Source organism: Hemiscyllium ocellatum (genome assembly GCF_020745735.1).
Source record: "Hemiscyllium ocellatum isolate sHemOce1 chromosome 27 unlocalized genomic scaffold, sHemOce1.pat.X.cur. SUPER_27_unloc_6, whole genome shotgun sequence".
NCBI classification, from domain to species: Eukaryota; Metazoa; Chordata; class Chondrichthyes; order Orectolobiformes; family Hemiscylliidae; genus Hemiscyllium; species Hemiscyllium ocellatum.
This window is the reverse complement of record NW_026867515.1, coordinates 487,395-513,431: the sequence shown is the minus strand read 5'-3', so window position 1 is coordinate 513,431 and position 26,037 is coordinate 487,395. Positions and strand designations below refer to the sequence as shown.

At 47.1% G+C, this 26,037-nt stretch overlaps 1 protein-coding gene and 1 pseudogene across 5 annotated transcripts in view; both read right to left on the bottom strand.

Moving 5' to 3' along the window:
• The window catches only part of LOC132808471 (zinc finger protein 239-like), a 290,995-nt gene that overhangs the window by 7,581 nt on the left and 257,377 nt on the right, over positions 1-26,037 (bottom strand). Inside the window, exons 1-2 of one of the 5 annotated variants that reach the window (XM_060822137.1) lie at positions 18,701-18,872; positions 13,573-14,827 (exon numbers count right to left, since the gene is read on the bottom strand). The exons of 1 other annotated variant lie outside the window; for it this stretch is intronic. In XM_060822137.1, the coding sequence (XP_060678120.1) occupies positions 13,573-14,436 (864 nt within the window). In that variant the 5' untranslated portion in view covers positions 14,437-14,827; positions 18,701-18,872. Of the gene's footprint in view, positions 1-5,472; positions 5,522-13,028; positions 14,828-18,453; positions 18,569-18,690; positions 18,873-26,037 lie in introns of those variants that run through there. 3 more of the 5 variants (XM_060822135.1, XM_060822136.1, XM_060822134.1) reach the window with 3 other exon arrangements.
• Positions 5,962-8,249, bottom strand: LOC132808487 (gastrula zinc finger protein XlCGF49.1-like; annotated as a pseudogene).

Genomic DNA, 26,037 nt, shown 5'->3' with positions numbered 1-26,037 from the left:
GGACGAGTTGTACCAAAGGGTCTGTTTCCATGCTGTATGACTCTAATCTTCTTTGGTGAAAGCAGAAGTGTGATTGTGAAGGCTGGAGTTTCAGAGCAGCTTTCAAAGATGTTTTGCCCTTAATGGGAGCAGAAGAAGTTATAATGAAATCTTGCATTTGTGAGACAGCAACTGAGTGAGTAACTACATCCGGGATTTTGATGGAAGGTGGGAATTTGTTGCACTGTGGGGATGAAGCCCTACCCTATCCAGTCATTTCTGCTGCTGGATGAGGCCTCAAGATTAGGAGGAGCAGATTTAGGACCGAGATAAGGAGGAACTGCTTTTCCCAAAGAGTAGTGAATCTATGGAATTCTCTGCCCATGGAAGCAGTAGAGGCATCTTCACTAAGACAGACCTTGGAATGCAGGTTCATAGCTCCTTGAAAGTGGAGTTACAGGTCGATGGGATAGTGAAGATGGCGTTTGGTATGCTTTCTTTTATTGGTCAGAGTATTGCGTACAGGAGTTGGGAGGTCATGTTGCGGCTGTACAGGACATTGGTTAGGCCACTGTTGGAATATTGCGTGCAATTCTGGTCTCCTTCATATCGGAAAGATGTTGTGAAACTTGAAAGGGTTCAGAAAAGATGTACAAGGATGCTGCCAGGGTTGGAGGATTTGAGCTATAAGAAGAGACTGAACAGGCTGGGGCTGTTTTCCCTGGAGTGTCAGAGACTGAAGGGTGACCATATAGTGGTTTATAAAATCATAAGGGGCATGGATAGGATAAATAGAAAAAAATCTTTTCCCTGGGGTGGGGAGTCCAGAATTAGAGGACGTAGGTTTAGGGTGAGAAGGGAAAGATATAAAAGACTAAAGGGGCAACTTTTTCACACAGAGGCTGGTGTGTGTATGGAATGACCTGCCACAGGAAGTTGTGGAGACTGGTGCAATTGCAACATTTAAGAGGCATTTGGATGGGTATATGAATAGGAAGGGTTTGGAGAGATATGGTTTGGGTGCTGGCAGGTGGGACAAGATTGTTTTGGGATATCTGGTTGGCATGGACGGGTTGGACCCAAGAGTCTGTTTCCATGCTGAACATTGCTATGACTCTAAACTCAATACACAGTTGAATGGGTATTTGCAATGGTAGGGGAGTGAAGGGTAGTTGGGACAATGCAGGGAGGAGGAGCTGAGTCGATGGATAGATCGGCCATGATCTTAATGAATGGCGGAGCAGGCTGGATGGGCCAAATGGCCTACTCCTGCTTCTATTACTATGAAACTATAACCCTTCATTTCCCATAGCTAACCCACCTAACCTGCACATCCCTGGACATTCTGGGCAATTTAGCATGGCCATCCAAATCAAGGCATGTGAGCAGTATAGTGACGTGGAAAATGAACATCAGAGAACGATAGAAAGGTACAAGGGGAGTAAATGTACCAGCAATCAAAACTGGATTTTAAAGGTCACAAAAATTGAATCTAAAAACAGTGTGTCTGAATGTGTGCTGCATTGTAACAAAAGTGAATGAGTTGACTGCACACAATGAAGAGAATAATTATGATCGGAGACTCCTAACAAAGACATGGCTTCAGGATGACAAGGATTGGATCCTGAATATCGAGGGGGTAGTCAGATGGGAAGTGAGGTAAAGGCAGAGGATTGGCACTGCTCATCAAAGCCCTGAGCACACGGTAGTCTGGTGTCACCTCGGATTTCAGGGCCTGATTTCTCTGTCCTCTGTCGATCTCCCTGTTCCCTATTACACCTTCTGGAACAATAAAACAATCTCCCAGCCCGTCAACCATCCAGGCACAGAGTGTAGGCATAACAGAGAATTAAACAAGAAAAATGAAACAAAATTAGAGATAAATAGGTGTTTGTGCTTAATGTTTGTTCATTCAGCAGTAAACCAGAAATGGGGCTCTCCCAGGATTCTCATGGTGCCCTACTTGGGGAATTTTGTCTCCCTTCCATCTAACTGTTAGCACCCAGCTATGATTTACAACAATATTTACACCAACAAAAATAAAGCACCTGTTAGCAAATAGGCAGAGATATACTGATGTAGATTTTTTTTCTCTCTTTCATGCAAACACACACACACACATTCACCCCCATGGACATGCATGTGCAGGTTAGGGGGAATTGGCTATGCCAAATTACCCATAGTGCCCAGGGATGTGCTGGTTAGGGGGGAATTGGCCTTGCCAAATTACCCATAGTGCCCAGGGATGTGCAGGTTAGGGGGAATTGGCTATGCCAAATTACCCATAGTGCCCAGGGATGTGCTGGTTAGGGGGAATTGGCTATGCCAAATTACCCTTAGTGCCCAGGGATGTGCAGGTTAGGGGGGGATTGGCCTTGTCAAATTACCCATAGTGCCCAGGGATGTGAAGGTTCAGGGGGATTGGCTATGCCAAATTACCCATAGTGCCCAGGGATGTGTAGGTTAGTCAGGGTAAATGTAGAGCAACAGGTGTAGGGGAATGGGAGTGGGTGGGTGAACCTTCAGAGGGTCGGTATGGAGTCTTTGGGCCGAGTGGCCTGCTTCCACACTGTGGGGATTCTCTGAAGGGAAGGGGTTTTGCAAACTGTGACTCGCCTCTTGATATGTTGATGTCACAGCAGGGAAGTGGCCCTGTCCGTTTAAGTGAATCTCACTCTGTCTGGGCAATTCTTCATCCCGGGAGGGAGACAGAGATGGGAGGAGGGGAAATCTATTCACTTGTAGCAACTGGAGTGAATCCAGGGAGGGAGGAGACTCCACAAACTCAGGTATGTGTCTTAGTTACCCGGGTGAGGAGGGACAGAAGGATCGACGTTGGGAAGGTGGGAGGAGTAGATAGCTTTTCTGTTTTGATGTTTAAAATGCACCCGATTCCCACCAGTAACTGCAACAGGTACAAGTACAGCACATGCAATATTCCTCATTGCAGCTTCAAGCCGGTTTTGCATCCTCTGTTCTTCCTCCACCTTGGCTCCAGCACATTCAGCTTCCTTCCCTCATTCCCATTCCCCCGCCCTGATGTTCCAAGCTGACCCGCAAAAGATCGGTTTGTCCCTCCATTCTGTCCCGGTTGTTTTTTGTGGGTTTTGAAAACTTTCCCAGTCCTCTGAGTATTGGAGTTGGGAGGTTACGTTGTGCACTCTCCAGGACATTTGTTTGGCTACTTTTGGAGTATTGTGTGCAGTTCTGGTCTCTCTGCTAGAGGAAGGATGTTTTGAAACCTGAAAGGATTCAGATAAGATTGACAAGGATGTTGTCAGGGTTTGAGCTGAACAGGGTGGAGCTGTTTTCTGTCGAGCGCCAAAGGCTGAGGGTGACCCTACAAACTTTTATAATATCATGTGGGGCATGGATAGGGTAAATAGACAAGGTCTTTTCCCTGGATGGGTCTTAGGTTCAGGGTGAGGGTGAGATTTAAAAGGAACCTAAAGGGCAACTCCTATATTCAGAGGGTGCTGTATGTAAGGATTGAGCTGCCAAAGAAAGTGGTGATGGCTGGTACAATTCCAGCATTTAAAAGGCATCTGGATGGGTATACGAATAGGAAGGGTTTAGAGGACATAGGCCAAGTGCTGACAAATGGGACTGGATTAATTTAGAATAACTGGTTGGTACTGATGAGTTGGACCAAAGGGTCTGTTTCTGTGCTGTACATCTCTATGACTCTGGCTTTCCACTAACATTTGCCACGTCAATAGGTTCACTTTCTCTCCAATGTCGGTGTTAATGCCTTGATGTCTCATTTTGCTCCCACCTTCCTGGGGACGTTAACCATTTTGTGTCTGGTTCTTCCTCAAGAAGCTGACTTCCCGATTCACCCCGAATTGACACTTTTTTTGCTTCCCAAAATCAGACCTGCTCACTCTCAGCAGTATCCCAGTGTTGTGAAAGATATTAACTTCCAGGTGGAATTATCCAAAATTCAGAGAGATGTCAGTCTTGACATTTTTGCTTTTCTGCCCCTGTAAGATCCTGAATCAGCACCTTCAGGGGAATTAGTTAGAGCGGAGTGAGAACAGAGGGGAAGGGACAGTGGGATGGTGCTTTCAATTTTGTGGAATAACAAAAGAAAGGAATGTTCTGCAAAAAGTAAAATTTCTTGTTCAGAATTTCTACCCTGCACTGATAGTGATGATCTTTGTAATCTCTCTTTATAGAGTATTTGAAGATCAGAAGACGAAAGTTTCAAAATCAACAGATGAAGGCCTTATGCCAGAAACGTCAACTCTCCTGCTCCTCGGATGCTGCCTGACCTGCTGTGCTTTTCCAGACCGCACTTTCTGACTCTGACTCTCCAGCGTCTGCAGTCCTCACTTTGACGTCAATGTCTGACAGTCACTCAGTCCATCGGGACGCAACAGTTTTCAACTATGATTCTGTGAGGAGCAAAGCTTTTTGGTTCCTGTTTGAGTAGGTTTTCAGCATCAGTGGGACTGGATGAGAGACCCTACTGTTACAGCACACTGAGTGTGGAGCCTGAAACAGTTATAGGGCCTGGGAAGAGGAATTCAGGGTGGGGAGGGGCTCCACACACGTTTGTGTGTAACTGAAGCTTCAGCCACGGAGAAACCTGAGGAATCCTGCCCCGTGGAGAAACCGTGAAAGTGTGGCAACTGTGGGAAAGGCTTCCGTTTCCCATCTGCCTCGGGTGGATTCCTCGGGTTGGGATTTTTGCAAATGGTGCATGGACTGCTTTCAGCTTGGCCCCACCCCATTACCCAGACACCTTACCCCACCCCCTCACTCCATTGTTGATGTCACTGCACAGAACTGGTCTTGTGAGGTTCAGAGTGAAACCCCCTCCCTCTGGGCAACTCTTTATCCTGTGGGGGGAGTAAATGAACTTTTGTATCTCTTTTCCCCAGGGTTGGGGGTAGGGGGGAAGTCCAGAACTCAAGGGCATAGAGTTGGGGGGGGGGGGGGGGTGGAAGATTTGTGAGGGACCTAAGGGGCAACCTTTTCACGCAGAGGGTGGTGCATTTATGGCGTTTATGGAATGAGCTGCCAGAGGAAGTGGTGGAGGCTGATAGAATTACAGCATTTAAAAGGCATCTGGATGGGGATATGAATAGGAAAGGTTTAGAGGGACATTGGGCAAATTCTGGCAAATGGGTCACTCGGTTCATTTAGAATATCTGGTCGGCGTGGACTGAAGGGTTTGTTTCCATGCTGTACAACTCTATGACTCTATTTCTACATAGTCAGAACCAATTTCACAAGACTAGGAACAGGCCATTCACCCCTTCCAACCTGTCCTGAGCTGTGGTTAAACTGCATATAATTCAGTGCAAGTTTCAGAAAGGTTTCAACAGCTCTTTTAAAAAATTTAAAATGCTTTCAGACTTCAACTATGTTTCTGAATATATCATTTTAGGTATTCTTAATTGTAAAGATACGCATATCTAGTGAACACAACCCACAACTCCTGGTGCTGCCAGTAAACTTTACAATGCTGGTGAAACGATGCAGTACCTGCACTCACGAAAAATTTACAATTTCTAACGATGCTAGCTCCTCATTCACTGCTCCACCTGATACACGACATTGGAAACTCAGTGCAGGAAGCTGCAAAAAAAATGAGTAGCTTTAAAACTAAAACCTCTTGGAGCTCAAAGTTCAATGAGAGTCTGAGCCTGGCAGTAAGTTCAGGTAACCTTTATTGTGACCCAACTTTGTTACAGCTTCAGATTCCACCCCCGCACCCTCCCTTACCAAAAAGGCATAGAAAAAGTTGCTTTTTTTTTTAAAATAAGCAGCTCAAGGTCAAAGCGCACACATTGCCACCCCCCTTTCTTCCTTTACTATTGGTCAGCACCGAGTTGTCCCTTTGTAATTGGGTCCTTGCTACAGCCGTAACCCATAGGAAATACTGCCTCACTCACCAATTTCAACCCATACCTTGTCTCCAAGTAAGTTTCTCTCCATGCATTTGCCAGTGGGGGGGGGGGGGGGGGGGGGGGGGGGGGGGAGGGCAGTGTAGAGTCAACCAGACTGCTGTGTGTCTGGAGTCACGTGTAGGCCAGACCGGGTAAAGGATGCAGCTGGGACGACCGAGTGATCCCCTCCCACAACGATAGTTTCCTTCCCTAAAAAGGATGAGAGTGAATCAGATGGGGGTTTCTCCACCCCCAACCCCCGAAAATGGTTTCACTGTTAGATTCTGCACTCCAGATTTCTGACCGAATACCAATTCCGCCATCTGTCATGGCGGGATTCAAACCCAGGAGTCCCTGGAACCGGGCTGACAGTCCAGTCGATAATGGCACTTGGCCGTCGCTCCTTCAATCCCCCTGCGATGGCACGTGAACTCGCTGGTGCCTCCGCAGATGGGAGAAGCAGGTGAAGCCTTTCCAGCACTCGGGGCAGCTGAAGGGCCTTTCCTCTGTGTGGACCCGCTGGTGGGTCAGCAAGTTGGAGGCCTGGGTAAATCTCTTCCCACACTCAGGACAGCTGAAGGGCCTCTGCCCCGTGTGGACCCGCTGGTGGGTCAGGAGGTGGGAGGCCCGGACAAAGGCCTTCCCGCACTCGGGGCAGCTGAAGGGCCTTTCCCCAGTGTGGAGCCGCTGGTGCCTGAGCAGGTTCGAAGAATTCCTGAAGGCTTACCCACACTCGGGGCAATTGAAGGGCCGCTCCCCTGTGTGGATACGCCAGTGGGTCAGCATGGTAGAGTCCTGGGTAAAGCCCTTACCGCATTCGGGGCAGGAGAACGGCTTCTCTCCCGTGTGGATGTGCCGATGAACCTCCAGGGCAGACGGAGCACGGAAGCCTTTCCCACAGTCGCCACACTTCCATCGTTTCTCCACAGGGTGGGATTTCTCGGGTTTTTCCATGGCCGAAGCGTTAGCTGCACACAAACATGTGGAGACCCTCCCCAACATGAATTCTTCTTCCCAGGCCGTACAGCTATTACACGCTCCTCACTGAGTGCACTGCAACGGTAGGGTCTCTCATCCAGTCCCACTGATGCTAAAAACCTACTCAAACAGGAACCAAAATGCTTTGCTCCTTCTTACAGAATTAGAATTGAAAACCGTTGCTTTCCCAATGGACTGAGTGACTGTCAGACATTGACGTCAAAGTGAGGACTGCAGTCACTGGAGAGTCAGTGTTGAAAAGTGCAGTGCTGGAAAAGCACAGGAGGTCAGGCAGCATCCGAGGAGCAGGAGAGTCAACGTTTTGGGCATAAGGCCTTCACCTGTTGATTTTGAAACTTCTGTCTTCAGATCTTCATATACTCTGTAAAAAGCGATTACAAATGTCATCACTGCCAGTGCAGGGTAGAAATTCTGAACAAGCAATTAATTCTACTTTCTGCAGAACATTCTTTTCTTTTGTTATTCCACAAAATTGAAAGCACCATCCCATTCTCCCTCCCCCTCTGATCTCACTCCACTCTAATTCTCCTGAAAGTGCTGATTCAGGATCTTACAGGGACAGAAAAGCAAAAACGTCAAAACTGACATTTCTCTGAATTTTGGATACCTCCACCTGAAAGTTAATATCTTTCACAACATTAGGATCCTGCTAAGAGTGAGCAGGTCTGATTTGGGAAGAGTGTCAATTCAGGGTGAACCTGTAATGCAGCTTCTTGAAGAAGAACTAGACACAAAATGGTTAACGTCCCCGGAAAGCGGGGGAGCAAAATGAGACATCAAGGAATTAACATAGACACCAGAGAGAAACTGAAGGTAAAGATGTGGCAAATGTTTGTGGAAAGCCAGAGTCACAGCCATACAGCACAGAAACAGACACTTGGATCAAACTCTTCGGTGCTGACCAGATATCCGAAATTAATCTAGTCCCATTTGCCAGCACTTAGCCCAAATCCCTCTGATCCCTTCCTATTCATATCCCCAACCAGATGACTTTTAAAATACTGCAACTGTACCAGCCTGAGCCACTTCCTCTGGCAGCTCATTCCATACATGCACTACCCTCTGCGTAAAAAGAATATCCCTTTAGGCCGCTTAAATCACCCCCGTCCACACCCTTAACTTATTAACCACCAGGTCTGGACTCCCCCATCCCAAGGAAAAGACCTTGTCTAATTACCGTCTCCCCGCCCCTCTTCATTTTATAAAAGTCTTTCAGGTCACCCCCCCCCCCAATTTATCCGTCTTTCCTCACCTTTAGTTTGCAGAGTCTGCTCCCTCCCTGGATTCACTCCAGTTGCTACAAGTGAACAGATTCCCCCTCCCTGGATGCAGAGTTCCCCAGAGGGAAGGAGTTGCACTCTGAAACTGACATGGCCACTTCCGTGTTGTGACGTCACCAATGGAGCGAGGCCGGCAACGGGAGCTCTCACACTGCGCCTGCTCCGGACGGCGGCCGTCTGGTCCGCAGTGCGCCTGCGCAGCTTGCAAAACATCTTCCCTTCGGAGAAGCTCCATAGTATGGAAGCAGGCCACTCGGCCCAGGGAGTCCACACCCATTCCCCAACCCCTATTGCTCAGCATTTAACCCTTACTAATGCACCTAACCTGCACATCCTATGGTTAATCCACCCTAACCTAGACAGACGCCAGCCTGACATCATAAATTAACGCAGTTCCATTTGCCAGCATTTGGCCCACATTCTTCTAAACCTTTGCTATTCATATATACAGATGCCTTTTATATTGTGTCATTATTTCAGCCTCCACCACTTCCTCTGGCAGCAGGTTCCACACCTCCACTACCCTCTGCGTGAAAAAGTTTCTGCTCACTTCCCTTTCCCCATTCACCTCAGACCTATGTTCTTCTAGTTCAGAACTCCCCTACCCTGGGGAAAACACCTTGCCCTGATCTATGCCCCTTATATACTTTTATAAGGTCACCCCTCAACCTCTGATGCTCCAGGGAAAATATCCCTGGCCTATCAGCCTCTCCCTGTACCTCAAACATTCCAACTCTGTCAACAAGCCTTATAAAAGTTTTCCCACCCCTTTCAAAGTTTCACAACATCTTTCCTATTGCAGGAAGACCAGAACTGAATGCAGTATTCCAAAAGTGGCCTAACCACATGTCCTGCACAGCCGCAACAGCCTCCCAAATCCCGTACTCAATCTTTTGACCAATAAAGGAAAGCATACCAAGGTCTCTTTGTTCTGCAACATTCCCCTTAACTGTTCAAGTCCTGCCTGGATTGATTGACCAAAACGCAAACCTCACATTTCTCTAAATTAAACTCAACCTGCCACTCTTTGGCCGATCAGCCCATCCGATCAATTCTGATTTATATCTCTTTCCTCCCTTATTCCAGAGAAGCTGAAGATCTCCATCCCACACACTCTCCCTCCATTTTCAGTTTGCTGAACCTAATCCCTGCTGTACCACATCCTGAAGGGTCTGGTTCATGCTGATTAACAGGGCCATACTCACCAGGAGGGGGATCTAATTGAAACATACCTAACACTGAACGACCTGGACATTGGGAAGATATTTCAATTGGTAAGAGAGACTAGGACCAGAAGACCTTTTAGAATGGAGAAAAGGAAAAACTTCAGCCAGAGAGTGGTGAATCTATGGAATTCCTTGACAAGAAGGCTGTGGAGGCCAGGTCACTGGGTATATTTAAAACTGAGATAGGTAGGTTCTTGAGTGTCAAGGGAATCGAGACGTATTGGGAGAAAGCAGGTGAATGGGGTTGGCAAACCAATCAGCCACGATTGAATGGTATGAGTAGACCCGATGTGGTGAATGGCCAAATATCTGCTCCTGTCTCATAGTCTCTTACTGTCCTGGACAAAGTGAGAGAGTTGGGAGCAGGAGTAGGTCATTTGGTCTTTCGAGCCTGTACCAGCTTTGAACAGATCATAACTGGATATTAATTGACCTACATCTAGGTGGACAGGCTGGGATGTTTTCAATGGAACACAGGAAGTGGAGATGAGACATTATAGGAGAATTATAAAATCATGAGGGGCATAGATGAGGTGAATGGCCGGAGTTGTTTCAAGATTAGGAGCAAATTTTAAAGGTGCGAGGTGAAGAGATTTTAAAAGAGATATGAGGAGCACCTTTTTCCTTTGAGAGAGTGGTTTGTGTGTGGAATGAATGTCCAGAGGAAATGGTGGATGCAGGTACAGTAACAGCGTTTAAAAGATGTTTGGATAAGGACATGAATAGGAAAGGTTCAGAGGGAGGTAAAAACAATGACTGCAGATGCTGGAAATCAGATTCTGGATTCGTGGTGCTGGAAGAGCACAGCAGTTCAGGCAGTATCCAAGGAGCAGCAAAAGCCGGAAGGTTCGGAGGGATATGGGCCAAACACAGGCAGGTGGAATGAGTTTAGTTTGTGAACATAGTCAGCACGGACTAGTTGGACTGAATGGTCTGTTTCTGTGCTGTCCGACTCTGTAACAGTTCTATACTGGTCTTGAAACCATTTTCTTCTCTTCCCCCAGAAACATCTACCTCTTTGTTGTTCAAAAATCAGATGAGTTCAGCCTTGAATATATTCAATGATCCCCCCCCCACACACACACAACTGCAGGAAGACATCCCCACTTCTGAACTCAATTTCTCTTGCGAATATAACACTTGCCTTGCTGATTGCTTGCTGCACCTGTCTGACAACAGGCAGTGACTGGTGTAGGAGGACGCTGAGGCCCCTTTGTACATCCACACATCATTCCTGATGAAGGGCTCGGGCCCGAAACTTCAACTCTCCTGCTCCTTGGAAGCTGCCTGACTGCTGTGCTTTCCAGTGCTACACTTTTTGACTCTGATCTTCAACACCTGCAGTCCTCCCCTTCCCCACATCCCCATATATCACCAATTAAACAATGCCCTTCCTTTCTGCTGTTTTCTTCCCCACAGCAAAGGCTATAACTTCACACTGTGGGACTGTGTTTGCCAATTGAGACACAGACCTGGATCAACATTTCCTGAGACTGCTCCTCCCTGGATTCACTGCCTTTACATTCAGTTGCCGCAAGTCAACAATTGAAGCCCGCAATGAAATAAGAAATGGAAAAGAGAGTGCCGTACTCCCAGATGTTAAACAGAGGAAGGAAGTTGCAGTCTGGAGTGAAGCTCAATCTTCATTCAGAGAGAGAGGTGCAGCAGCAGCTTCAGAAGCTCATGGAACAACTTCCGCATTTTTAAAATTTTATTAAACAAATTACAAAACAGTTTACTGTAAACATTTACAGCTGTACAAGAGACAGCAATTTTACAAGGGAGAGGAGCAACAAAGCTAGGCCCCAAACCCTACCGTTTGACCATTTTACAGGGAGATGAGGACAAACCTCAAATCCCAGTTCCACATGTGACAATGACATTTGTACATTAAACAATACAGTTACATACAGAAGTGCAGACAATACAGACACAGCAAGCCTCCCACCTTCCAACCACTGTAAGGCAGTCCACCCCTATCCACCTACCGGTTCTCAGTCCAGCCCGTGCCCCTTCCAGTTACAACTTCCGCATTCAGACAGTAGGGGATGTTCTCATTGGCAGGAGGACTACCCTCTGTTCGGTCCTCCAAGACTCCCCATTGACTTCTAAAGAAGATCGCGCCCCGTTGCAGCGGACAGCTAGGAGCATGCGCCGTTCTTGCTGACACCGAGGAGCGTGCGCTGTCCACTCTGTGGCAATGTTGCGATTACTGACAAATTTAAGTGTCAAATGCCAATAGGAGAAAAAGAAACGGTAGAGCCAATATTTAATTTCCCCCGTGACTCAACCTAACCAAACATGCTCCTCACTATTTTTGCTAGTCACCTTGCCTGCACCCTCATGATTTTACAAATCTCAATAAGGTCACCCCTCAACTTCCTCCACTCCAGTGAATAAAGTCTCAGCCTCTCCTTATAACTCAAACCCTTCAGTCCTGGCAACATCCTGGTAAATCTTTACCGAACCTTCTCTAATAGTATTCTTCTCATAACAAGGCGACCAGAACTGCACTTGGTGTTCTAAAAGTACAATTTCAAAATGATGTCCCAACTCCAACATTCAACAGTGTGTACAATGAAGGCAAGTGGGCTCAACAACTCTCAACCACTTTGTCTACCAGTGATGCAACTTTCAAAGAACTATGTACCAGAACCACACCCCCATGTCTCTGTTCTACAACATAACGCAGGGCCCTGCCAGTAACTGCTACAAGTCCTCCCTTTTTTTTAAAGCAAAATGCAATTCCTCACTTTTATCTATACCGTTCTCGTGTACACGCTGTCTCTCAGACAGAGACACATACCACCCACTCTCACCCTCTCATAGGCTTATACTTCATCACACTCATACATTACCAAGCATGCACACAGGCAAACTCTCACACACAAAGTCACATGCGCACAGACACACACAGGTCTATGGGGTAAATTTGCATTTGCAGATACATTCAATTTTGATCAAAAAAGCACACAATCTGCAGGCAGTCAATCCATGTAATATTTTATACATTCCTACTTTGGAAATTCAAGATTGGGATACAGACAGAGTCAAACCTCACATCCTTCATGTACTGAGCTGAGATGTCACTGATTTTTATAAAACCTTAAGTCATCTCAAGAATGTAACTCAAAAGTACTTCTGAGCTTTACATATTAATGAACCAAAACCCACAACCCATTCTAGAAGCTGAAAGACTAAACCACAATCTTGATTTGTTCAATATATCCTATCAGTAGTATGACACTGTGATCGGTTGCGATATGTTCCTGCTCCATAGCTACCCGATGAAAGAGCAGCACTCCGAAAGCTAGTGCTTCCAAATAAGTCTGTTGGATGGTAACCCGGTGCTGTGTAATTTTATCACTTTATCCACTCCTGTCCAACACCAGCACTTCCACATCGTTCCCAGTGAATACAGCCCGGGAAACCTTACAATGCCAATGACATGGCGCACTCTGCACTCCGGAAAAAATTCTAACGATACTGGCTCCTCATTCACTGCTCCATCTGATACACGACATTGGAAACTCTGCAGGAGGCTGAAAGAAATGAGCAGCTTTAAAACAAAAACCTCTTGGAGCTCAAAGCTTTCAATGAGAGTCTGAGCCAGGGGGTAAGTTCAGGTAACCTTTATTGTGACCCAACTTTGTTACAGCTTCAGATTCTCTCCAGCAAAAAGGCAGAGAAAGCATAGCAGATTTTTAAAAAAAACACCTCAAGATCAAAGTGCACACAGACACCCGCCTCCCCCTTCCTTTAATATTGGGCAGCACGGAGTTGTCTCTTTGTAATTGGATCCTTGGTACAGCTGTAACCCAGAGGAAGTATTGCCTCACTCAGCAATTTCAACCCATACCCTGTGTCCAAGTAAGTTTCTCCCCGCTCCTTTGCCAGGGGCTTTTTTGGGGGGCGGGAGTGGGTGCACAGCTGTGGGTCTGGAGTCACGTACAGTCCAGACCGGGTAAAGGATGCAGCTGGGACAACCGAGTGAATCAGAGGGGGGTTCCTCCACTCCCACACCCCTAAAATGGCTTCACCATTAGACTGTGAACTTCAGATTTCTGACCAAATTCCAATTTCACCATCTGTAGCGGTGGGAATTGAACCCGGAAGTCCCTGGAACAGGGTTGATTGTCCAGTCGATAATGACACTTGGCCGTCACTCCTTCAATCCCCCTGCGATGGCATGTGAACTCGCTGGTGACTCCGGAGGTGGGAAGAGCGGGTGAAGCCCTTCCCGCATTCGAGGCAACTGAAGGGTCTCTCCCCCGTGTGGATCCGCCGGTGGGTCAGCAGGTTGGAGGCCCGGGCAAAGCTTTTCCCGCACTCGGGGCAACTGAAGGGCCTCTCCCCCGTGTGCACTCGCCGGTGCTTCACCAGGGCAGAGGAATCACTGAAGGCCTTCCCGCACTCGGGGCAGCTGAAGGGCTTCTGCCCCGTGTGGACCCTTTGGTGCTTCAGCAGGTCGGAGGAATCGCTGAAGCCTTTCCCGCACTCGGGGCAACTGAAGGGCCTCTCCCCGGTGTGGACGCGCTGATGCTTCAGCAGGTCCGAGGAATAGCTGAAGGCCTTCCCGCACTCGGGGCACGTGAAGGGCTTCTCCCCAGTGTGGACCCGCTGGTGCGCATGCAAGTTGCCCACCTGACTGAATCCCTTCCCACACTCGGGGCAGGAGAACGGCCTCTCCCCAGTGTGGATCCGCCGGTGGGTCAGCAGGATGGACGCCTGTGTAAAGGCCTTCCCGCACTCAGGGCAGCTGAAGGGCCTCTCCCCCGTGTGGACACGCCGGTGCTTCAGCAGGATGGAGGAATTGCTAAAGATCTTCCCGCACTCAGTGCAGGGGAATGGCCTCTCCCCTGTGTGGACCTGCTGGTGGGCCTGCAGGGCGGAGGAATTGCTGAAGGCCTTCCTGCACTCAGAGCAGAAGAACGGCCTCTCTCCGGTGTGACTGCGCCGATGAATCTCCAGGGCAGACGGAGCACGGAAGCCTTTCCCACAGTCACCACACTTCCATGGTTTCTCCATGGGGCGGGATTCTTCGGGTTTCTCCATGGCCAAAGCTTCAGCCGCGCACAAACACGTCTTGAATTCCCCTTTCCAGGCCGTATAACTGCTACACGCTCCTCATTCAGTGCGCTGTAACAGTTGGGTCTCTCATCCAATCCCACTGATGCTGAAAACGTACTCAAATGAGAACCAAAAAGCTTTCCTCCTTCTCACAGACTCATAGTTGAAAACTGTTGCGGTCCCGATGGACTGAGTGACTGTCAGACATTGACATCAAAGTGAAGACTGTAGATGCTGGAGAGTCAAAGTCGAAAACTGCAGTGCTGGAAAAGCACAGCAGGTCAGGCAGCATCCGAGGAGCAGGAGAGTCAATGTTTCGGGCATAAGCCCTTCATCTGTTGATGTTGAAACTTCCGTCTTCAGATTTTCCAATACTCTGTAAAAAGAGATTACAAAGGTCATCACTGTCAGTCCAGGGTAGAAATTCTGAACAAGGAATTCTACTTTCTACGGAATACTTTTTTGTATTCCACAAAACTGAAAGCACCATCTCACTCCACTCTAACTAATTCTCCTGAAGGATCTTCCAGGGGCTGAAAAGCAAAAACGTCAAGACTGACATCTCCGCATTTTGGATAACTCCACCTGGAAGTTACTATCTTTCACAACACTGGGATACTGCTGAGAGTGAGCAGGTCTGATTTTGGGAAGCAAAAAAAAAGTGTCAATTCAGGGTGAAACTGCAATGCAGCTTCTTGAGGAAGGACCAGACATGAAATGATTAACGACCCGGGAAGGGGGGAACAAAATGAGACATCGAGGCATTAACACCGACAACAGAAAAACTGAACATATCTGGGTGTTCTTGTACACCAGTCAATGAAGGGAAGCATGCAGGTACAGCAGGTAGTGAAGAAGGCTAATAGCATGCTGGCCTTCATAACAAGAGGGATTGAGTATAGAAGCAAAGAGGTTCTTCTGCAGCTGTACAGGGCCCTGGTGAGACCACACCTGGAGTATTGTGTGCAGTTCTGGTCTCCAAATTTGAGGAAAGACATTCTGGCTTTTGAAGGAGTGCAGCATAGGTTCACGAGGTCAATTCCTGGAATGGCGGGACTACCTTACGCTAAAGACTGGAGCGACTGGGCTTGTATACCCTTGAATTTAGAAAACTGAGAGGGGATCTGACTGAGGCATATAAGATTATTAAAGGATTGGACACTCTGGAGGCAGGAAACATGTTTCCGCTGATGGGTGAGTGCCGAACCAGAGGACACAGCTCAAAAATACAGGGTAGACCATTTAGGACAGAGATGAGGAGAAACTTCTTCACCCAGAGAGTGGTGGCTGTGTGGAATGCTCTGCCCCAGAGGGCAGTGGAGGCCCAGTCTCTGGATTCATTTAAGAAAGAGTTGGATAGAGCTCTCAAGGATTGTGGAATGAAAGGGTTGTGGAGATAAGGCAGGAACAGGATACTGATTAAGGATGATCAACAATGATCATATTGAATAGTGGTGCAGGTTCAAAGGGCACAATGGCCTACTCCTGCACCTATTGTCTATGTTCCAAATCAATCAAATCCTATTTGCCAGCATTAGCCCATATTCCTTTAAACCCTTCCTATTCATATACCCATTCAGATGCCTTTTTAAATGTTGTAATTGTACTAGCCTCCACCACTTCCTCTGGAAGCTAATTCCTTACACGGATCATCCTCTGGGTTAATAAATTGCCCTTTTGGTCAGTTTTACACCTTCCCCTCTTCCCCACCCTGAACCAATCACCCTCCCGTTCTGGACTCCCCCACTCCAGGGAAAAGACCTTGCCTATTTACCCTATCCATGCTCTTCATGATTTTATAAACCTCTATAAGGTCACACTTCAGCCTCCGATGCTCCAGGGAAAACAGCCCCAGCCTGTTCAGCCTCTTTCTATAGCACAAATCCTCCAACCCTGGCAACATCCTCGCAAATCGTTTCTGAACCCTTTCATGTTTACAACATCCTTCCAATAGGAAAGAGACACAATATTGCAGAAATGGCTGTGGTTCTGTTGGATAATGGCGGTTTAATTCCAAAGTGTTAATTCCTCCATGAGAAGGGAATAATCAGCAATGTAGCTGTGAGAGGCCCCTTGTAGAAGAATGAAGAACTGAGTGAGAGAACATTCCATTAAGATGAAGAGAAACAGAGTTGATTCAGAGACTGGGGCCTTAAATGTAAAGCAATGGCCGAAACAAGAACAGGCTGCAACAAATGAGGGAACATTATTGAAAGAAATGACAAACATTTGAATAGCACCAGAAGGAACAGTTGTTCCATCCTGTCTGACAAAATAAAACACAAAAAGTGGCCTAGCCACAGCTAACAAGGGACATTAAGGATCGCACTGGATCCAAAGAAGTGGCGTACGAATTGGCTAAAAATAAAGCAGCAGATCTGAAGACTGGGAGCAGTTCAGGTTTCAGCAAAAGGATTGATTAGAAGGGGAAATGGGGTATGTGAAGAGGCAAAAATAGCATTAGTGAAAACAACTACACTGAGAAACAGGCAAAGGTCTCATGTGGAATAAAGAGATGGCAGACCAATTCACCACATACATTGCTCTGATCCTCACAAAGGAGGACACAAGTAACATCCCCAAAATGTTGGGGAACACATGGTCCATTGAGAGCAGAACTGAAGGAAATGAGCAGTTGGGTAGAAATGGTGTTGGGCAAATTGATGGGATTAAAAGTTTACAAATCCCCAGCACCTGGTGATCTAAACCCCAGACTATTGCCCAAGTCATCCAATTGTCAAATCTTGAGCTGACCTTAGCAGGACTTATACACTTAATGGTAAGGTCCCAGGGAGTGTTGCTGAACAAAGTGACCTTGGAGTGCAGGTGTATAGTTCCTTGAAAGTGGAGTTGCAGGTAGATAGGATAGTGAAGGTGTTTGGTATGCTTTTCTTTATTAGTCAGAGTATTAATTAATGGAGTTAGGACGTCAGGTTGTGGCTGTACAGGACATTGGTTAGGCCACTTTTGGAATATTGTATGCAATTCTGGTCTCCTTCCTATCGGAAGGATGTTGTGAAACTTGAAAGGGTTCAGAAAAGGTTTACAAAAATGTTTGTAGGTTTGGAAGATTTGAGCTATAGGGTGAAGTTGAATAGGCTGGGGCTGTTTTCCCTGAAGCATTGGAGACTGACCTTATAGAGGTTTATAAAATCATAATCATGGATAGAATACATAGACAAAGTATTTTCCCTGGGGTGGGGGACGTCCAGAACTAAAGGGCATAGACTTTGGGTGAGAAGGGAAAGATATGAAAGAGAACCAAGGGACAACTTTTTCACTCAGAGGATGGTGCATGTGTGGAATGAGCTGCCAGAGGAAGTGGTAGAGGCTAGTACAGTTGCAACATGTAAAAGGCATCTGGATGGGTATATGACTAGGAAGGGTTCAGAGGGATATGGGCTAGCTGCTGACAAGTGGATTTAGATTAGGTTGGGATATCTGGTTAGCATGGGTGAGTTGGACTGAAGGGTCTGTTTCCATGCTATGATGTTTGTCTTGAGTTTCCCATCTGAAACTTGCATCATCCTGTAAAAGAAATGTCCAAAAGACATCACTGTGAGCACAAGATGGAAAAATGACTGAGGGGACAGTTCAGCTTTCTACAGAACACTTTTCCCATCTACTTGCTGAATGTATTAAATTTGAATCCTACACATTATCCCTCCCCCTGCATTGAAATTCAAATCCATCCTCATGTCTTTCCTCCACTCCTGGTGTTCGCCCTTTTCTCTTGTCTACAAACTGAAACTAACACCAACACGTCAATGCCCTCCTGCTCACTGCCATCTCGGAAACACCCACATTCTGTTCCAGTGCCACAAATTATCACATTAATTCACCTCAAATTCACAGCCCATCTAAGGGTTTTTTTTCTGGACCTGTCTCCCACTTCCTTTTCCTGTTTTAAGGGCACACAGACCGAGCTCAGGGCCAGGTCTCCCAGAGAGTGAGATGAGGAAATTCTAGTTGACACAAAGGCTGCCCCGAGGTTGGAATTACCTCCCGGAAATGACGGCGAACGGTGCCTTCACCAAGATGGCCGCCCGCCAGCCCGGCCCAAAGACAACTTCCGCCTGACCCTCACAAAGATGGCCGTCGGTTGCCCGGGCAACCCGAGGGGTCCTTCGCCGGTGAAGTAAACACTGGGCCTGTGCGGCTTTCATTGGAGACCTCAGGCCTCCCCCGAGGAGTTTATAAACTCCCCAGTCTCCCTCCTCCCCCGGTTCCCAATCCTACCCTGTCTCACCATCTCCTCTCCCCGGGGGCAGGAGCCAGGTCTTGGCGCTCGGGCCTGGCGACCTCCCCGGGATGTCTCTGAGACCTGTCCGTGTTCTGAAGAAGGATCCCCGGAGCCGGAACGCGCTGCTGGACCCAGCGGTTTCGGTCCTTGTTCCTTCGGCCGCCGTCCGGCTGCGGGAGCTACACTGCACATGCGCCAGCTCGTACAGGGGCGGGGTCCTGATGAGTGACGTCTTCGCCAGTTCAAGGGGCGTGGCTGGAGGAGTCCTCCAAGAATTCGGAAACAATAGGGGGCGGGGCGATAGTTGTGCCCGCCCCCTGCCCCTGAAAGTTGGGTTTCTTTTGGGTTCGAACGTAGTTTTTTAATTCAATTTTCAGCCTGTTCAGAAGTGAGCAGAATGGGTTCTGTCTTGATTATAGTGTTTTATTAAAATGCCTCTTGATTAAATTTTAAAAGTATAAGTGATAAGTGCTAACTTAGCCTGGAGCAGGTCTTTTTAAGAGCAAAAAGAAATTGTTGTTATCTGGGTCTGTAGATTTTGGATGAGCAAAAATGGCCTTTAGTAGAGCCATATGCCCTTCCTGTCGGAAATGAGAGATTAGGGAGAGTTTCCACGTTACTGAGGATTGTCTGCAGCAAGTGTCCTTGGTCACGAATCCTATCAGATGGACCGGATCTGTTGGAGCGACAGTTCGAGGCAATGAGGAATTTACAAGAGCTAGGGGGTGCGATAGATAGTTATAGGAAGGGAGAAAAGCTGCAGATACAGTCAGATAGATGGAGGAACACCAGGAAAGGTAGGAAAGGTAGTGCAGGAATTTTCTGTGGCTATCCCCATTTCAAACAAGTATACTGGTTTGGAAAATGTATGGGGTGATGGACTCCCAGGGGAACGTGGCATGAACAGCCAAGTTTCTGGTATTGAGACAGGCTCTAATGTAATGAGGGGCATGCTGGGGTCCAAGTGTTCGATTGTGACAGGGGACCCTCTAGTCAGATGCACAGACAGACATTTCTGCAGCCAGCAGTTAATAATCAGAATGGTGTGTTGCCTCCCTTGTGCCAGGATTAAGGATGTCTCAGAGAGGGTGCAGAATGTTCCGAAAGGGGAGAGGGACAAGCAGGTCGTCATTGTACACACTGGAACCAACGACATCAGAAGAGAAAAAGATGAGATTCTGAAGGGTCAAAGAAAATTAGGCAGGAATTGAAATAAGAAGGTCCTCGAGAGTGGTAATATCTGGGTTACTCTCGGTGCTATGAGCTAGTGAGGGTAGGAATAGGAGGATAGAGAAGATGAATGTATGTCTGAGGACGTTGTGCAGGGGAGAAGGGCTCACATTTTTGGATTGTTGGAATCTCTTCTGGGGTAGAAGTGACGTGTACAAGAAGGACGGATTGCACCTGAATTGGAAGGGGACTAATATACTGACAGGGAGATTTGTGAGAGCTGCTCAGGAGGTTTTAAACTAGTTAGGTGAGAATAGTGAGGAAAGAGATCAATCTGAGACTGGTACAATTGGGAAAAGGAGTGAATCAAGCAGTCAGGGTAGGTAGGGACAAAGTAAAGAACAAGTTAGGATTGGTAAATTAAACTGAATTTACTTCAATGCAAGAGGCCTAACATGAAATGCAGATCAAGTCAGGGCAATGGGATATGACAGCAATCACAGACACGTGGCTCAGTGACGGACAGGATTGGGAGCTTAATGTTCCACAATATAAATGCTATAGGAAGGGTAGAAAAGGGGACAAGCGAGGTGGGGAGTGGTGTTTTTGATAAGAGTTGGTATTACAGCTGTATTTAAGCAGAATATTCTTGAGAATACATCCAGGAAAGTTATTTGGGTGGAACTGAAATGAGAGGGATAATCACCTTATTGGGATGGTATTATATACCCCACTAAGAGTCAGCAGGGAATTGAGAAACAGATTTGTAAGGAGATTTCAGTTATCAGTAAGAATAATACAGTGGTTATGGTGGGGGACTTTACATCTTTGCCCCCACCCCTACATTAAACTAATGTCCTCTAGTTCTTGACTCCCCTGCCCCAGGAAAAGACTTTGTCTAATTTACCCTGTCTATGATTTTATAAACTTCTACACAGTTACCCCTTAGCCTATGATGCTCCAGCGAAAATAGCTCCATCCTCTTCAGGCTCTCCCTATAGCTCAAACCCTCCAACCCTGGCAATATCCTTGTTCATCTTTTCTGAACCCTTTCAAGTTTCACAACATCCTTCCAAAAGGAAGGAGACCAGAATTGCACGCAATATTCCACAAGTGACTTAACCGAGGTGTGATACAGCTGAAACATGACATCCCAACTCCTATACTCAACAAGTAAAAAGTGAGGTCTGCAGATGCTGGAGATCAGAGCTGAAAATGTGTTGCTGGTTAAAGCACAGCAGGTTAGGCGGCATCCAAGGAACAGGAAATTCAACGTTTCGGGCCTGATGAAGGGCTCTGGCCCGAAACATCGAATTTCCTGTTCCTTGGATGCTGCCTAACCTGCTGTGCTTTAACCAGCATCACATTTTCAGCTCCTATACTCAACACTCTGACCAATAAAGGAAAGCATACCTTCTTCACTATCCTATCTACCTGCAATTCCTGGGTGGCACAGTGGCACAGTGGTTAGCACTGATGTCTCACAGCGCCTGAGACCCGGGTTCAATTCCCGACTCAGGCGACTGACTGTGTGGAGTTTGCATGTTCTCCCCGTGTCTGCGTGGGTTTCCTCCGGGTGCTCTGGCTTCCTCCCACAGTCCAAAGATGTGCGGGTCAGGTGAATTGGCCATGCTAAATTGCCCGTGGTGTTAGCTAAGGGGTATGGGTGGGTTGCGCTTCGGTGTGTCGTTGTGGTCTTGTTGGGCCGAAGGGCCTGTTTCCACACAGTAAGTAATCTAATCTAAAAAACTCCACTTTTAAGGAGCTATGAACCTGCACTCCAAGGTCTCTTTGTTCAGTAACACTCCCCTGGACCTTACCATTAAATGTATAAGTCCTGCTCTGATTTGCTTTTCCAAAAATGCAGCCCCTCACATTTATCTAAATTGAACTCCATCTGTCACTCCTCAGCCATTGGCCCATCTGATCAAGATCCCATTGTAAATCTGAGGTAACCTTGCTCGCTGTCCACTATACCTCCAATTTTGGTGTCATCTGCAAACTCACTAACTATACCTCCTATGTTCACATCAAAATAATTTACATAAGTTATGAAAAGTAGTGAATCCAGCACCGATCCTTGTGGCACTCCACTGGTCACAGTCCTCAAGTCTGAAAATCTACCCTCCACCACCACCCTCTGCCTTCTACCTTTGAGCAAGTTCTCCTTGTGTTCCACGAGATCTAACCTCGAACACCTTACTGAAGTCACATAGATCACGTCCACCACTCTATCCTCATCAATCCTCTTTGTTACTTCTTTAAAAAACTCAATCAAGTTCATGAGACATGATTTCCCATGCACAAAGCCATGTTGACTATCCCTAATCAGTCCTTGCCTTTCCAAATGTGTAAATACTGTCCCTCAGGATTCCTTCCAACAACTTGCCCACCACCGACATCAGGCTTATTGGTCTATAGTTCCCTGGCTTGTCCTTACTGCCCTTCTTAAACAGTGGCACCATGTTAGCCAACCTCAGTCTTCTAGCACCTCACCTGTGACTATCAATGATACAAAATCTCAGCAACTTCCCTCGCTTCCCACAGAGTTCTAGGGTACACATGATCAGGTCCTGGGGATTTATGCATTTCAAGACATCCAGCACCACATCCTCTGTAATATGAACATTTTTCAAGATGTCACCATCTATTTGACTACATTCTATATCTTCCATGTCCATTTTCCACAGTAAACACTGACGCAAAATACTCGTTTAGTATCTCCCCCATCTCCTGCGGCTCCACAGAAAGGCCACTTTGCTGATCTTGGAGGGGTCTATTCTCTGAAGAAGCTTCCTGAAGAAGGGCTCATGCCCAAAATGTCGTTTCTCCTGCTTGTTGGATGCTGCCTGACCTGCTGTGCTTTTCCAGCAACACATTTTCAGCGCTGATCTCCAGCATCTGTAGTCCTCACTTTCTCCTCCCTATTTTCTCCCTAGTTACCATTTTGCCTTTAATGTATTTGTAAAAACCCTTTGGATTCTCCTTCACCATATTTCCCAAAGCTATGTCTTTTTGCCCTCCAGGAGTACAGGAGTTGGGAGGTCACGTTTCTGCTTCTATGTCTGATGGTCTCTTCCTGTCCAGGACACAGGGTGAGAATTGGGAGCAAGAGTAGGCTATTTGGTCTTTCAAGCCTGCACCAGCATTGAACAGATCATAAATAAATATGGATCTCCCTACATAGCGGTGCAGAGGCTGGGACTACTTTCACTTGAGCACAGGTGACCTTTCAGAGGTTTATAAAATCATGAGGGGTATAGGTGAGATGAACATTTAAAATACATTTGGATAAGTACATGAATAGGAAAGGTTCGAAGGAATACGGGCCAAACACAGGCAGGTGGGACTAGTTTAGTTTGCAAATATAGTCAACATGGACTAGTTGGGCTGAAGGGTCTGTTTCTGTGCTCAGCAAAAGTGAGAACTGCAGATGCTGGAGATCAGAGCCATGATCAGAGTGGTGCTGGAAAAGCACAGCAGATCAGGCAGCATCCGAGGAGCAGGCAAATCAACATTTCAGGCAGGAGGGGCTCCTGCCCAAAACGTCGATTTTCTTGCTCCTCGGATGCTGCTTGACCTACTGTGCGTTTCCAGCACCACTCTCATCGTGTTTCTGTACTGTCTGACTTGAACAGTTATGTACTCATCTTAAAACCATTTTCTTGCCTACCCCCATAGCCATCCACTTCATTGCTGTTCAGAAATCAGATTAACTCAGCCTTGAATACATTCAATGACCCTCTAATGTGGGTGTCACGGTGGCACAGTGGTTAGCACTGCTGCCTCACAGCGCCAGAGACCCGGGTTCAGCCTTAACCTGTGGGAAGTGTTGCCTCACTCACCAATTTCAACCCACACACCCTGTTTCCAAGACCCTCCCCACTCATTCTCCAAGAGGTGGCAGTGTTGCGTCAACCAGACTGCTGTGGGTCTGGAGTCATGTGTAGGCCAGACCAGGTAAAGGATGCAGCTGGGATGACTGAGTGAATTATTTCCCACAACCACAGTTTCCTTCCCAAAAAAAAGGATGTGAGTGAATAAGATGGGGGTTTCACCACCACCACCCCCAGTGTGACCCTGCTGGTGTGTCAGCAGGTGGGAGGAATTGATTCAGCCCTTCCCACACTCAGGGCAGGGGAACAGCCTCTCCCCGGTGTGACTGCGCCTGTGAGTCTCCAGGGCAGATGGGAAACAAAAGCCTTTCCCGCAGTCGCCACACTTCCATGGTTTCTCTACGAGGCGGGATTCCTCAGATTTCTTCATCGTCGAAGCTTCAGCCGCACACAAACGTGTGCAGAGCCCCTCCCCACCTTGAATTCCTCTTTCCAGGCCATATAACTGTTTCAGGCTCCACACTCAGTGCGCTGCAGTAAGGTCTCTCATCCAGTCCCACTGATGTTGAAAACGTACTCAAACAGGAACCAAAAAGCTTTGTTCCTTCTCACAGAATCAGAGTTGAAAACCGTTGCGGTCCCGCTGGATTGAGTGACTGTCAGACATTGACGTCAAAGTGAGGACTTCAGACGCTGGAGAGTCAGAGTCGAAAAGTGCGGTGATGGAAAAACACAGCAGGTCAGGCAGGATCTGAGGAGCAGGAGAGTCGATGTTTTGGGCATAAGCCCTTCATCTGTTGATTTTGAAACTTCCAACTTCAGATCTTCAAATACTCTGTAAAAAGGGATTTTAAAGGTCACCACTGTCAGTCCAGGTTGGAAAAGAAAAGATAAAGTAAAACAGAAAACTACCCCACCCATTTCCCAATCTATATCTTTCCCCCCAACCTCACCGAGTGACTAAGACACAAACCTGAGTTTGCAGAGTCTCCTCCCTCCCTGGATTCACTCCAGTTGCTACAAGTGAACAGATTTCCCTCCTCCCCTCTCCCAGGATGAAGAGCTGCCCAGAGGGAGGGAGTTCCACTCAAATCTGACAAGGACACTTCCCCGTCATGACGTTAAAGGAGCGAGGGGACGTGCGAGGGGGGCAGGATGAAGTCGACAGCGGGTCACACCACACTGCGCCTGCTCCGACCGGCTGTCCGGCCCTCCCAACGCTGCGCCTGCGCTGCACTGTACAGTTTGGACAAATCCCTTCTCTTCGCAGAATTCCCAAAGTGCGGAAGCAGGCAACTCGGCCCAATGAATCCACACCGACCCTCCGAAGGGTAACCCACCCACACCCATTCCCCTACCCCTATTGCTCTACATTTAACCCTGAATAATGCACCTTACCTGCACATCCCTGGGCACTATGGGTAATTTAGCACAATCAATTCACCATAACCTGCACATCCCTGGGCACTATGGGTAATTTAGCATAGCCAATCCACCTTCCCCTGCAGGTCCCTGGGCACTATGGGTAATTTAGTATGGCCAATCCACCCTAACCTGGACAAAGTTAAACATCACATAACACCAGGTTTGTGCCCAACAGGTTTATTTGGAAGTACTAGCTTTCGGAACACGGCTCCATCATCAGGCGGTTGCGGAGTATAAGATCAGAACGCACAGAATTTATGGAAAACATGACAATGTCCTGCCACTGAAATGATATATTGAACTAACCTGGCTTGTTAAGTCTTTCATCTTTCAGAATGGGTTGCAGGTATCATTAATATGCAAATCCCAGGACTTCCTGTAAGGCACTTTCTCGAGAGAACTTAAAATTTTTATACTAAAAGGTGACATCTCCGCTCGGACAATGCATTAAAGGTGTGAAGTCAGGGTCTGTCTGTATCACAATCTTGAGTCAGACTGGTTCTATTTCCAAAGTGGAATTTACAAAATATTACATGGATTGTGCATTTTTTGAGCAAAATAGAATGTATTTGCAAATTTAATTCTGCAATTACAAATTCATCCCCATGGACTCGTGTGTGTATGAGAGAGAGAAAAAGTCTATTTCCGTGCTGTATATTTCTATGACTATTTTGTAACAGATAGTTTATTTCTGTTGATGTAAATACTGTTGTAAATCTTAGCTAATAGTTAGATGGAAGGGAGAGAGAATTCCTCAAGTAGGGCACCATAAGAATCCTGGGAGTCCTATTTCTGGTTTACTTCCTCATGACAAGCTTTAAACACGAGCACCTATTTATTTTGAATTTGGTTTAATTTTTCTTGTTTGATTCCCTGCTATGACGACACTCTGTGTCTGGATGGTTGACAGGC